At 47.3% G+C, this 15,331-nt stretch overlaps 1 protein-coding gene across 1 annotated transcript in view; it reads right to left on the reverse strand.

The window, feature by feature from the left end:
* Nucleotides 1-2,865: 2,865 nt before the first annotated feature.
* SH3GL2 (SH3 domain containing GRB2 like 2, endophilin A1) overlaps nucleotides 2,866-15,331 on the reverse strand; it is a 215,102-nt gene continuing 202,636 nt past the window's right edge. The window contains exons 8-9 of the mRNA XM_019555338.1: nucleotides 14,194-14,324; nucleotides 2,866-4,363 (exon numbers count right to left, since the gene is read on the reverse strand). Of these exons, the coding sequence (XP_019410883.1) occupies nucleotides 4,164-4,363; nucleotides 14,194-14,324 (331 nt within the window). The 3' untranslated portion in view covers nucleotides 2,866-4,163. The remainder of the gene's footprint in view (nucleotides 4,364-14,193; nucleotides 14,325-15,331) is intronic.

Here is a 15,331-nt window from a genome sequence, read left to right on the forward strand (position 1 = left end):
ACCACTGCTCCCTTATCCACGTGGCAAGTCACCTGATCATAAAAGGAGATAAGGTTGGTAAAACAAGACCTGTGTCAATGAAGCTATGCTGGCTGTCATTCAGAATTCTACCTTCTGCCTATCACACATAGACTTCTTGATGAATTTTTCCAGGATTTTCCCTGGGATAGAAGTTAGGCTAATTGGCCTATAGTTACCCAGGTCCTCCCTCCTCCCCTTCTTGAAGATGGGCTCAACATTGTCCCCCTCCAAGTCCTAAAGGACCTCTCCGGAGTGCCATGAGTTCTGGAACAGTTTCACCAGGACCTCCATGATGACATTGGCCAGCTCCTGCAGCACCCTCGGATGGAGTTCATCCGGTCCTGTTGACTTATACATGTCTAATTTCTTTAATTGATCACACACCAGTTTTATGGCAACAGTAGGGAGGCAGCCATTTTTGCTCTGCTAATTCTGTATCCTATCTGGCATGATTTTCCCTGTGGCCCAGTGAAACACCAAGGCAAAGTAGTAATTCAGGAGTTCAGTTTTCTCCTAAGTGTTGGTAACCAGCTGTCATGAGTTGTTGAGCAGTGGCCCCAGACTCCCATTTCCTTTCCTCTTGTTCCCTACATACCTAAAGAAGGACTTTTTGTTGTCCTTGATTCCCGTTGCTAATCTAAGTTCAGTCACCAACTTAGCCTTTCTAATTTGTTCCCTACAATGGTAAGCCATTGCTGTATAGTCCTACTTGCCTGTCCCCAGTTTCCATTGTTTGTACACCTCTTTCTTCTTTCTAAGGAGGACCATGATTTCCCTGTTTAGCAGGGAGGGCTTCTCAGCCCTTCTGCTGCCCTTTCTCTGCATTGGAATGGACGTCCTTTGTTCGTCAAGGATCGTGTCCTTAAGGAGTGACCACTCTTCACACACATCTATTCCCTTTGGTCCCTGGTCCTGCAGCACATGCCTACTAGTGACTGGAGCTTGTTGAAATTTGCATTTTTGAAGTCCAAGACTTGGACTATCAGCCTTGTCCACCTTGGAATGGACACTGAACATGATAGTTTCATGGTCACTGTCATCCAGTCTACCCTCTATTTTTAAGTAAGTCACCAGGTCATATCCTTTGGCCAGGACCAAGTCTAGGAGAGCATTACCTCTGGTTGGTCCGTACACCTCCTGGGCCAGGAAGAGGTCTTCAGTGCAGGTCAGGAAGGAACGCAAGCAGTCTGACTTGGCTGAGGGTTCCTCCCAAGAGATGTCTGAATAATTGAAGTCACCCATGATGACCATGTCCCATGCATGTGCAGCCTCTGTCAGTTCTTGGGTGAACTCCAGATTGAGTTCCTTCCCCTTGGGGTAATCCCTGATAATCCCCCTGATAATCTCCTAGGGTCCATGACACAGGCAAGGCTGCTCTCATACTGCTCAGCTGTTGGGGGTCCCTGACTCTTCCAGGGATCTCTACTGGGCGCCCCTCAGGTTCCTCAGTGGCCTCCATATCACCCCCTTAATCACAACCCAGTCCTCTGGTAGTTAAACTTAAACACACATATAAGCAAACTGCTTCCAACCAAAGTTCTCCACTCCACTCTGGGTCGATGCCACACCACAAACCATACTTTTCCCTTGACTGTCTCTACCTAGCTGTCTCAGGTAGCTTGGGGACCTGTTTCCTGCAGCCATCTCTCCCAGAATCTCCTCTCCCAGCTGTATGCAAAGCCAGACTTTCTCCCTCTGCCTCAGGCCCTGGGTTTGTATGCCTCTAAGCACCGCCCCTTCTGATCATGTGCCTCCCCATCCACACACAGGTGTTTCCCCTTTTCTTAAAAGCCAGCCTGCACTCCTCTGCTGCAGCCCCACATGGCCAGATTAGCCTGCTTCACTCTCCTCTTGAAGTAACGGGAGCCTCTGACTCTCTGTTACAAATACCATATGCTTCTGCAAGCATCCATGGAGGTGCGGAGCTTGTAAGGCTATTCTCAGTTGCAGCCACATGTGAGGGCTGAATTTGGCCCTGGATTTTCTAGGGTTTTCTTAACATGGTAGCTTTGAATTTGTAGTGCTTCTTCATTTTTTGAGTGGAGGAGTTGATGGAAGAGAGAATATGGGTGAGTGAGTCATAGGCTGTATATTGATATTTTTATTTATATTTTGTATGGAAAAGGCTGCTCATGGAAAACACATTGGCACTCTTGAGGTGCATTATACTAACTGGGCACCAATTGGTTTGTTTTTTGGGCAGCTGATCCTGTGCCAATAAGGCAGATGAAGTAGTGAGTACAGAGCACTCAGAATACAGTTATGGACAGGACCATATTTTGAGAGGAATTCTGCTTTTATTAACCCCAAAGAAAATAAATGACAAATTTATCTTCTCAAAGTTATGCTGTATGATTCTTGTTGGCATGTCTACAGACATATACTTATCAACTAAGTCAAATGAAACAATAGTAAAAATAAGACTATGAAATACAGAAATATACGTAAAGAAACGAAACAAAACTAAAATGTACCTGATCTTTCAACCTACAGAGTAGGTTGTCATCTCCAGTGATCTCTGATGGTAAGTGTCTTGTCACTGAAGGCTGCCAGATGCTGCTGCACACATATCATGACATTACATTCATGGCTTGGCTTACCCTCTTTACCTGAGTCACTTTAGTTATGGACCTGATCAAGTTTCCATGGATAGAAGCAAACGCAGTCCTGGTAAAACTAAAGGAAGGTGAATTGTTATACTTAGGTTTGCAGCTTACAGTCAAGGAATAAAAGAGAAGTAATAAATAAAACAAGAAATAAAACACTGAATAATATGGCACTTAATATGACCATTGTTCTAACAGAAAGAGACAACAAGAATAATTCACAATATTATTCTGGTTATTCTGTCAGCATTATTTATTTGAAATATCAATACTTTCCATGATATAGTTTATACATTAAGCGGTAAGGGATTGCCTTTATTTCACATGTTCCAGTACTGAAGTGGCACATCTGAAGCAGCACATTAAACCTCTGAAAGAGTCTGTACAATTTAGATAAATAGAACTCTGGAAAACTAAACTAATAGAACTCTTACAACTGTTACAAAAAGAATGTTGGGAAGCTGGACACAGCACTGTACACACAAGTTGCAGAAATGGGGGAAGAAAGAAAGAAAGAAAACATATGGGAACAGTTTTTGTATATACAGCCACAAGTCTTTAATTGCTCAGCACAAAAAAAAACCAATTTTATTTAGTCCTCATTGAGGGCAGAATATGCACAAATGATGTTCAAAGAACACAAACTTAGACAAACTTAGACAAAAATTAAAGGACTTTTCGGGGGGGGGGGGGAATGAATCTACTAAGGGCTCCTGGTGCTTTAATGGCACTTTTTTGTGCCAAAAACTTCACATAAAGGAGATAACACTTATATGAATTTTATTCCCCATCCTGCCCTTCCTGCTGGCATTGTATTTATCATTTTCAGTGTTTATAAAGAGCAGCCACTTTTGGCTTGTAACTCAACTTTGTATTACTGACCTTTTTACTATGGTTCTTATTTTATCTGCAGATGGAATAGGCCTTTAGTTAACAAACCAGAATTTAAACTAGCTGCAGGTCAGCAGCACATACAGTACAATGGTAGTTCACTTTCAGGGAAACCAAAGGGTCTACATCATACTGCCTCTCTGAGAACAGTAATGGATTCTGAATCACTTTGATCAGAAGACACAATGCTGGTTAGGCAATATTAGACCTGTGTGAACCATATCCTTGGGAAGGGAAAAATGGAATGGCAAGAACTTTTAACTCTTTTTTATAAAGAACTAAGACTTAAAAGTAGTACAGTGGTGATGGGCATTATCTTCCCAATACTCCAACTGCTTTCCACTACTTCACTCCAAGTCATCACTCTTGCTTGCTATTTGTTTCCCAACATCATATGAACAACGGCCTGGTCACCATCACAGGCTGACACAGTGTAGCCTGTGAACCTGCGTGCTACATTGTGCTGGGTCAGAAGATACCACGCATCACCACTACAGAGCATAACAACACATAAATCAAAGATGCTCAGTGGGACTGGATGACTCTAACCACTGCAGTTTGCACTTGTGAGCTGTAGTAAGCAGCATTTTGAAAGCAGTGGTATCAATATAACTATGTGGGTCAAGAGATGGTGAAACAGCCATCCTAATGGGGCAAAGGAACCAGAATATCCACATAATTTATGGGGAAGAAGCCTGACTGGCCATGAAGCATCCCTTCATACCAGTTCTCATCAATCTGATTAGTGAGGGTAATGATATCTCCTTCTTTAAAGCCCAGCTCCCCTTCATTTTCTGGTTCAAAGTCATACAGAGCTCGGCAGCATGGCTGGTCCATGTGAACACCTAAGGAGGGGGAACACAGAGAAAAAGAGCACTTAGAAATCTAGTAGCTTCATTCTCCTCATACTTGTTGTTACTTGCACATTTGGCCACTTTTTGCAGTGCCTTTGGCACTAACCAGTTGCCTTGGAAGCAGACATCATGACACTTTTAAATTCCCATATGGAAAGCTTTCTTAAGGCATCCAAGCATCCTGAAAAAGACTAGCTAAGGCAAGTCCACACTTCAGTGCTGCCAAAGTAGCTATGTCAGTTTGGTCTGTGAGTATTTTTGTTCCATGAAGCAATATTAATTGGTGTAAGCTGTACCAGCACTGTTTTGCCATTAGAACTGTATCTGTGTTAGGAAGGTGGCAAACAGTCCTCCTCTCCTCCTTTTAATGTTACTGTGTTTCTGAACAGCCTCCCTGAAGCCCTGGGTGACTGCATAAACTTTGAATCAGCAGGCAAGGTCTGCCTTAAGACATTGGTTTCTAAGGTACTGAGGGTAGACCCCCTTCACTTTTAGATCAGTCATTCAAATTTGGCTCAGAACAGATGTTATCCAGCATCACTGCCTTCTGACAGCTGTTTCAGTGGTGTGTGTGAAATGAGGAAGTAATCTCCAAAAAGAGGGGGAAAAGGAAAAAAAAAGAAATGCAGGTGCCTTACAGGATAAAATCCACAACAGCAAGATTAACAGCAATCAACATATTTGGTATATAGGCATGAAAATAGGATTTCATCTTTAGCTCTAACTACATTTCCCCCAGGGCAAGTTCATGCATGTTGGTAGGACTAAATGAGCAAAGACCTACCTCAAGTTGGGATTTTTTGGGACAATAAAGATATTCAGTTTCTATAGAAATCAGTACAGCGCCTTTTTTACATACTATAATTTATGTAAAATTAAAGGTGTTTAGGGTAAATCATGTGCCATTCTGCTTGCTTTTAGACAAGGGATTTGGGAAAGGAAAAGATACAGGAGATGGTCTGTCCTTCAGTGGAAATGACCTTGCCTCACGCTAGCATTACTGAGTTTGAAGACGCAGTTCAGCCTCTCCCTTACCACTAGCCAAAGCTCTGAGGAACAGTAAATATTCTACAGTAAATACTGTAGAATAAAAGAGTTGAGCCCCGAAAGCCAAGAACCAACTCAACACTTCATTCCTGGACTTTCAAACTAGACAGCAACTCTCAGGAGCTGTTCAGTAGGGTCATGTAAAATTTTGTCAGCTGTTTCGTTTCGACACTGTTTTGACTTGTTTTAAGCTTGAAACAGTGAAATTGAAGCAAAACAAAGCACTTCGAAACAGCCTCAAAACAAAATGAGGGCAGTTGAAATGTTTCAAAACTTTTGAAACATTTCGAGTTTCAAAGCTGAAGATGGGCTTGCCTGCAGGGACTTGCCTACAGGGAAACAGAAAGTAAGGATGTGGGGAAGGGGTGGGGAAGGACTGCTGTCATATTGACTATGTAGCTGGCCAGCGACTGTGATCCTGCCATACATTATAGAATTTATATAGGAAGAAAGATAGATTTACATTTGTTTTTATACATTTATACCTTGCAGCACACATACATTATCAAATTTATATAGGAAGAAAGATATATTTGTATATTTTTGTAAAAGCTAGACATTATAAAACACACCATGAAGCGTGGTGGAAGGGCAGGTAACAAGCCTTCAGGGAGGGGCAGAAGATCAGGTAGAAGTAGAGGTGTAAGTAACCCCCACTCCAAACTGAGATGCAGCCTCTTTCCTCCAACTAGCAGGGATCAGGCTTCCACAAGCAGCAAGGAGAGGGGAGCAGTGCCAGTGCCACAGCCTGTGCCTGAGTCTGTATCCCCCCCAAGAGCCATAACCCCCAGCACCATGACAACAACAAGCAGCAGCACCAGCACCAGCGTGAAAGGCTCTTCCATCCCCATTTTATTCCCCATGCTGAGCCGTCCAGTGCCAGAGAAAGAGCTAGATCTGGATCTCAATGCCCTGGCAAGGGAAATTCCAGGGAAGGAGGAGGAATCAGCTGAGTTTGTTCTCCACACCCCTCAAGTTTAGAACCAGGTCTCCTTCCCCAGAAGGCACTTCAGATGAGTCTGACGTAGAGGTTGTGGAGGCAAGCAGCTCAGCTGAGTCTACTCCTCCTGTTGCTGTGCCTCCACCTACTGAGGAGGGGGAAAATACAGCAGCATCCACACATGAACCCACACCCCAGAAGCGAGCTTGCTGTGGATGGCCAGCCCTTCTCCTTAGCAGCCAGGGTTCAGGCACCTCATGGCACTTGTGGCCCCATCCTAGCAAGTGCCCACAAGCACCACCTTCAGCAGGATGGTTGTGACCTCCCTGTATGAGGCATGCAGGGAGTACTTGAGGGAGTAGCTGCACAAGGCAGGTCTGTAGGTGGCCTTGCAATTCACCTCAGACATCTGGAGCAGCCAGGGTGGAGATCATGCCTACCTCTCCCTCACAGTGCCATCGATGGGCTCTCCTTCAAGCCTAAGTGATGGATGAGTCCTACACAGCAACTGAGATCATGGGGGCCATGAACCACATGGTGCATGGGTGGCTCATTGGGCAGAGCAAGCTTACCCATCGGTTCATGGTCACCAACAACGGGGCCAATATGGTCAAGGCAGTCCGTGGCACACAAGTTCCACCTCATTGTCAGGGACACTTTGGAGGGGGATAGGGCTGCTGGTGACAGCACCAGTACCACCAGCAACCTTATTTCTGAAAAAGGAGGAATCAGCTGAGTTTGTGCTCCACAACCTCATGCAGGAAGGTGGTGGGCTACTTCCTCCGGAGCATCAAGGGGGACAAGATGCTGCAGGACAAACAAGCAGAGCTGAATATCCTGCAGCACAAAATCATTCATGATGTGGAGACCTGGTGGAACTTCACATACCTAATTCTCAAGAGGCTAATGGAGCAACAGAAGGCCATCCATGAGATGGCCTTGCTCAGGGAGATTGGGATCAATGGCCCCCTTAACATAGCTAAGTGGGATACCATCTCCCAGACCTTGCTGGTCCTCAAGCCCTTCCTCGAGTCCACCAAAACCCTCAGTGCTGGTGATATCTTCCTTAGCCAGGTGATCTCTGCAATGAGGGAACTTCAGAGCCAAATGGAGGGCTTCCAGGGGATCAAGGTTCCTGGCTAGGGCAAGCTGCTGTCACCAGTGAGGCAGCTGAAGGAGGGCATCAGGTAATGGCTTGATCCCTTGCAGTCCAGTAGGGTCAATGTGCTGGCCACCATGTGTGACCCGAGGGTGAAGGGCAGCGTATATAGCAGTCAAACCCTGAACCAGTGGATGAAGGTGCTAGTAAAGAGAGTCAGGGAGGCAAAATGTTGCAGGTGGGAGGATGTGGAAGAGGGGCATCCATTGTCTCATGCTAGCATACCAACCACCAACCAGTCTCCTCCTCCACCATAGGTGCTGCCAATGTGGGCCAAGGGCTTGGCTTCCATGGTGGGGTCCAGAGGCACCATCCCCACAGTCAAGAAGGTAGCACTCAGGCCTTGGTGGCTACCTATCTTGCTAAGGACATGGAGCCGCTACTGTGTGACCTCTTGGCTTACTGGGCAAGCCACAGCCAGATGTGGCTGGAACTAGCCACAGTTGCTTGCAGACCCCTGTCCTGTCCACCGACCAGTGTACCAAGCGAGAGAGTCTTCAGCATTGCTGGGAATGTAGTGACACCCCACTGCACCTTCTTGGACCCTGGTTTGGTGGAGCAGCTGGTGTTCCTCAAGGTGAAACTCCCACTGCTGGGATTCCCCAAGCTCCAAGTGCAGATGGAGTGAATGCCACCCTCCTCACTCCATCTGCACCTATTTCCTTTTCAAAAAGCCAGCTAATGCTCTCAGAGCTGGAGATGGCACTCATACGTCATGAGGGTCGTACCATATTTAAGGTGACACGTCCCCTGCCCTCAGGTGGTGTGACCCTGACCCGTATGGCACCACCTGAACCACCCATTGATACCCTCTAGGTTTGATGAGGCTCTTCATTTTTCCTCGAGCATTCTAGTACAAACAGTGATCTCTAGCTTCATGAACCAAACAGGACCAGAGAATGCCCTTCTCACACTCCAGTGGGTAAACCTTGAATTGTATTTGTGGCAAGGGTCCCCTACCACAAGGAGCTATTCAGTAGCCTTGAGGAGGACTATGCCATCACTCTCTACCACACTGTGCATTGCACACTTGCAGACCTGGTGCAGTGCAATGATGTCCATGATGAAGACAATAATGGAGTTACCTCTTGCTACCAAAATGAACATGGAAGAGTACAAAGATGCCTGCTTGGTGAACTTATTCCCCACCCAGATCCACACCCTACCTGGGACTCAGAAGATGGGGACAGCATGGACAAGATTCTCATCAAGGAGGTGGAAATGGACAATGCCACACCAGCCACTAGTAAGTTTCAGCAACTCCAAGGGAAAGGATGATTGGTGGCATGTTCGGGGGCATGGAACTATGTGGGTAGCTCATAACTTGGGGTGACTCAGGTCTCTGGGTGTGGCAAATGGCTCAGGGTGGGGGTGGCAATGGGTGCAGATTGCTCCCTACCCATGCAATTTACCAGAGGGGTGAGGATCCTGTTCCACACAACAGAGAATGGTGAGAACTGGTGGCACACCTGTGCTTCAGCCATGGCAATTGTGCGTAATTCAATGGCCTGGTTACAGATTGACAATCCAATTAAGATGCTCAATGGCCTAGGTTAATTAATTAGTGAACAATGTCACTGGAAAGCTCATCCCACCCATCCCACCCTGTGACTGCCTTACATAGCAAGGACAGCTCTGACTCCCCTTCTAGATGGCCCTGCCTAGCAATGCCTAGCTCTCAGACCACCCCTCCCCTTCCCTCTGTGAACATACCATGCAAATTAGGGTGCATTTGGGGGGGAGGGAGGGAACCTCTCCATATCAGTTACTGCTGGTTGAAGTCCATGCACCAATACCTGGGGGTGGGCTCAGTAGAGCTCCTGCCTGCACTTGTGGATTCCAACCCCCAGGGCAGATTTTTGGGACAATAACATACAAAAGCACACAATCCAAGGCTTTCTTTTTAGATGCATATGAGCAGGAGCAGAGGGATGGTGGAGGGGGAAAATCCTGAGAGAAGGGGAAGCGTAGACTAAAATATAGCAATGTTGCCACCCTGTACCCCTACCATTTGGTATGCCCACTGGCAGTCCCATACACTCCTCTGGAACCAGAGAACACTGTTATCTTTCAGCTCCTAGGATGGCAGTTGCTTCTGTCTCCACAGGGATATCGGCACAGCTGAGTGGCAGTCAGGGGAGATATTACAGGGGAAGAGCAATCCTAGTTCAGAGCGTGAACAACTACTGCTTTGACTGCTAGGAGATCTGGCAATGAAGCTGTAACACAGGTGTAGTAAGGTTTCCAGCGCCTCCCACATGTTCCATGGAATTACCAGTCTCAGCAGAGACCCATCATAACAAACAATTCTCTTCCCTGACTCCAGGTCATGTGCTGGCACAAGATCTCACATAAGCAGCAGGGCATATCTTGTGTGACTGCCACCTGCAAGCTCAAAGAACTCCACCTGGCACTGATGGGACACTTGCCAGGGAGATACTTGCCAGAGAAGAAGTATCCCGACATAGGGATAGACAGGTTATTGGGAAGAGACTTCATAGCAGGTGATCCCTGCCCACCTGTAAGAACCTCCAGGGAGGAAAGATGCAGTGCAGCAGTTAGCTGAGAGACAGTAGCTGGGAGAGCACTTAGCATGATGAGGTCCACTGCCTCATGAAAATGACTGTACAGAGCAAAAAAAGGGCATGTTTCTCCTCTTACTATCTTAGAACTTTGCAACAACTTCAAGGTCTGTTCTACTGTTGGTGTACTGCTGTTGGCACAGCTATCAGTGTTTGAACAGAAATTCAGAGTTCACACACAGATTATCTGTTGACTTTGAAAACAATCTCCAGGCCATTTTTTATTTTTTTACTCTTCAGATTTCACACCAGTGCAAGAGAGCTCAAGAGACTCCAGCACTGATGCTGCCCCAAGGCCACAAAGAGACACTTCCACTCCAGTAACTGAAAATGTCACCACCAAAATCAAACACTGGAAGAGTCTTCTTCATACCAAATCACTACTTGCTGCCAATGTGTACTGGCAGGACTGGTCAGAGGAGCTGCTGAGAACTCTTCAGCAGACTTCTGTGACACAGGACTTCCACTTCCTGGTACATGGACTATCAAGGGTCCAGGCATCAGCCCTCCAGCCCCTGTGTCCCTCCAATCCACCATGGAGCCATGCAGGTCCTTCCAGGACAGGGTGGTTATGATTGCAGAGGAGTATGTATGTAACATTGCAGAGAGGCAACAGGCATCTCAGACTACCTCACTCAGCCAGAGGCAATGGTACCAGCCTCACACCAGCACAGGCTACTATGGAGACTGGCTGCCTCCTCCTGCCCTTACTTACCTTTCCCTGGCCAGTAACTGCTGCCAGATGATCAGTGTGAATGTGGGGAGGCTGGCTAGGTGTGCCATGCACTTATCTCCCCAGAAACCAGTTGCCCTCGGTAGCCAGAACCCTGCACCCCCCCGCCCCGCGTGGTTGGATGCCAAACAGGGAGTGGAGACCTGAGTGTCAGGTCTGCTAAATGCCCTAGTAGGGGTGGTCCTTCCCTTCCCTGGAGCAATAAGAGAGGCTATCACTCTCCCAGGTGCCTTCCCCCAGCAGAAAGGGGGCAGTGCCACAAAAAGGCACCTGAGCTTTGATGATGAGATGGGGAGATGGTCCCTGGTGCTATCTGCCTCCAGCCAGTTCAGCAAGGTGGAACTGGGCCTGTCCATGGAAATGTGGATATCAAGCTCCTTGGGGCCATCTGGCTCAGCCTGGAGGCCATGCCTCCATGCCACAGCACTCCCAGAGAGCAAGGAGACCAATAGACAGCAAGGGACCCAAAACCACCTAACAGCATACTTAATGCAATTAAGTAGTGTTTAGTTTTAAACTCAGCAAATCTGCTTGTGAAAAGGCCTTTGTTTTCAAATGTTTATCTCATATTTATTTTAAGAAATAAAGCTTGTACAATTATGAAATTTATTCCTCTGCACTTCTTGTCCAGTTCTTAACTTGAGGTGTTCATAACCTTGACCCACCCAACAACCCCCGCTCCCAACCAGCCCTCATGAATTCTCAGTGCAGGATCCCATACTCTAGTTTCCCACCCCAAGGCTCCCTTCCCCAGTCCCAAAAAACAGGGGGTGTCAAGCCCAACAGTTAGCATCAAAGATGTTTACTGAGATGTTCCAGAGAAGCAGACCACTGAAAAGGTGCAGTGCAAATGAAGGGGTCACGATCACTTAAAGGTCTTCTGCACTCTCTCCTGCCTGACAAAATCTTGTCCCAGAAAGTTGTCAAGTCAAGGCTTCCCTCATCAGAACTGGTTTGTCAATGGCTTTCCCTAGAACGCTTGACTGGGAGTGCCACTTCAGCCCATGCACCATCCAAAGTGCCAGGGGCTTCTCCAACCATGGGTCCATATAGAGCCATTCTGGTTTTCTGGAAGGCTTTACCCTTTGCCTCAAATATTTTGTGGAAAATGTAGATAGTGGACTTGAAACTGGGAATGTTCCACAGCTCAAGTTCAAGATGAATCCCTAGAGACCTGTTAGGTGCCCAAAGGTGCACTCCACCACCATCCAACAGCTGTTCAGCTGGTAACTGAAGAACCCCTTCCTGGGGTCCAGTCACCTGGTGTATAGCTTTCAATGGCTGGGGGTGCAGTGGCTAAGCCACATCCGAGATAATCAAGAGAGGGAACAGTTCATGGTGCTCTCACCAAATACATGATGGGAGTGGCAGGGAAGAACTCCCCCATCATCCTCCCCCGCCACACACACACACTCCATCATCTGTGGGAAAGTAGAGTTCCTGAATCATATACCCATCACAAACACCTAACATGGATGTTAGTGAAACACTTCCAGTGGTTCAAAACTGCCTGGAGTATAACAGAAAAGAACCTTTTAAGGTTTATGTAATCTGAGGTGCAGTATGAGGAGCAAAGAATGGGTATACTTCTTCCCATTGATGGTTGCCATGCAGTTCTGGAAGCCCATCTGTTCAAACTTGGTGATGACCACCTACAGGTCCCCAAGGTGGATGAATCAGGGCCCCAGCTCCTAAAGTATGGCATTGCACACCTCATGCACAGGTGTCATTGCTGTTTTCTCCCCCACGCTGAACTTGTTGGTGTTGTAATGAATGCTGTTAGTGTATACCGGGGTGGGCAATTATTTTAGGCGGAGAGCCGCTTACCAAGTTTTGGCAATCTGTCAAGGGCTGCAAGGCTACCCCCACCCTTGATAGGTGCCCAACCCCCTGGTTGCCATCTTGGGACCAGAAGTCCTGCTGCCTAACCCCTGACCTTTGCCACCAGAAGTCCTTCCCCTTGCTGCCTCCTGCCCCGCCAGAAACAAGGGCAGGGTGGCAGAAAGGAGAGGCAGGCAGGGGCTCTATGGAGCCAGACTGGTCTGCACCAGCAGGTAGAGGGGGGAGCACCTGGCAGCCTGAGCCCCACACTCCAGCCACCCCACATCCCCCACCCACTGCTCTGGCACCATGTGGTTCCCAGCTGCAGAGCCAGGACCACAGAAGCTAGCCTGACCTGCCCCCAAGGACTGGGGTGATCACCCACAGTCTTGCCCTGCCTTCCCCCTACCCAAAATTCTTATCTGAATTTCCATCTCTGGTGGAGGGAGGCAGGAACAGCCCCAGGGTCCCAGGCCAGAAGCCTCTGCCTAGGGAAGTGGGGGGATGGGATTGGGTAGGGAAGGGCAGGCCTTGCTGCTTCAGCTGGTGGGACCTGCCACCAGCTCCCCCTTGGTCCTACTGCCCCCGGTGCTTTGTCATCCCCCTGGTTTCTACTGTCCGTGGTGCTTTGTCATCTTTGACAGGCAGCCAGGGGCAGATAAATACTAATTTTCTGAATTGTTTAGGGGTCCAGCAGGCCAGATAAGATCCGGGCAGGACAGATCTGGCCTGCATGCCATATTTTGCTCACCCCTGGTGTATACCAACTTCTAAATCACCAGGGCCATGTGTCTCTCAAAAGACATGGGGCACTGAAGCCCAATGCCATTAAGCTACAGCAGGGGGGAAAAGCTTCGTGCAAATGCCCATGAATGTGCCACGGGACATCCTAAACTTCTTCTGCCACTTCTCAAATGACAATGAGCTGCTCCCACTGGTAGTGCCCAGCAGCACTTGTGCAGTGTTGGTGTTGTGCCTCCTGTAAGTGGGTCAGTATCATGTTCCTCAAAGTAGTGCCTCATCAGGGCTAGGACCTGATGTCCCTGAAGCAGGGTGCCTGTTTATTACAGTGGCCAGAGCAAAGATTTGCTTGGCTTCCCCACTTGCCATCTCCAGGGAGCCATTGGAGATCTGATACCAGCTGGGACTGTCAGTCAAGGAAGGATTGGAGAAGACATGCCTGGCCAAGGAAGGATTGGAATTCACACCCTCAGTGAGACAGTCAGAAAACCAACACTTTCCTCAGCTCATGTGTTTTCAGCCACTGTCAGAAATAGGTGGAAAAGGCACACTAGTAAAGCATGCCAAGACACCTGCTTACTGGTCCTCTAGTGGCAAAGTACAAGATATGTATATTAGAGATGGTTGTAAACATTATAATGTGACCGCTCCGAACATGTTCTAACTTTAAGACCACATAACATTGCAGAGGTTCAACATGTACCATATGTCCTATGTGACTAGACCCAAAGAAATCAGTGTTTGTGGTACTCAGAATAAAAGGTTCAGACAGAAAATGACCTTTCTTTTTTCTTTTACCTGGTGGTTTTGGTGTGCCAGCATGAGAAATCCCTCCATTGTGCTGGGTATTATCTCCACTTGAAAAGTCCAGGCTCATGCGAGGTTTTGGCTGATACTCCCTTTTGGGCTGAGTCGATGCATCTTTTATTCTACCAAAGAAAGTTAAGTATGTAAAAACTATTGTTGTCAACAGACCACACACACCATGAGTAGGGAAAGAAAGAAGTTTTCTTTCTTTTGCTGCCAAGGCCAAAGTTCATGCACACAAATAGGCTGGATTAAAAGTTTGGTATTTGGCTGTGCAAAGCTTTGGAGCACAATTCAGATTCAGAGATGATTCAGATGATTTGGAGGCTGAATCTATGAATCCAAATCAAATTGCTGGAAGCTTTAGGCTTTCTGAATTCATTCAGAGCTTCCAAATAGATTTGGAAAAGATTCAGTGATTTGGCGATTTGGCCATAAGGTATAATGGGAAATCAATGAAATATCTATAACTTTATTGTCTTTTGCCTGATTCAGATGAATCTTCCAGGGTGGTAGCTTCTGCTGAGAGCATGGCACATGCCAAGTTTCAAGGAGATAGGTGCAGGGGTTTCTGGGAAACTGCACCTCAAACTGCTGACAAGCAAAACTCATGACATAGGTGACACTGTGTGTGTGTTAAGGCATGTGGGGGGTGAAAACTACACGGACGGTAGCCACTGATGAGGCCACAAAGCCTGCCAATTTTCAAGGAGATAGGTGCAGGGGTTTGGGAGAAACTGTTCCTCAAGCTGCAGACAAGCAAAACCTCAAATGCCTCTACACAAACATTCATAGTATAGGAAACAAGCAGGAGGAACTTACCCTCCTGCTAGCTGACACCAACCCAGACATAGTGGGGATCACAGAAACATGGTGGAACCCAACACATGACTGGGCGGTGAATGCCAAGGGCTATAGGCTGAACAGGAGGGATAGGATAGGAAAGAAAGGTGGGGGTGTGGCACTGTATATTAAGGAGGAATACACATCCTCGTCAATTAGCAAGGAGTCAGGGGAGGGGCACTCTGAAGTGCTTTGGGTTAGAATACAAGGCAGTCGAGGGGAAAGAGGCTTAACGGTGGGGGTCTACTACAGACCTCCCAACCAACGGGAAGAACTTGATCAGGAA

Source organism: Crocodylus porosus, unplaced genomic scaffold (assembly GCF_001723895.1).
Source record: "Crocodylus porosus isolate Cpor-Errol unplaced genomic scaffold, CroPor_comp1, whole genome shotgun sequence".
Classification (NCBI taxonomy): Eukaryota; Metazoa; Chordata; order Crocodylia; family Crocodylidae; genus Crocodylus; species Crocodylus porosus.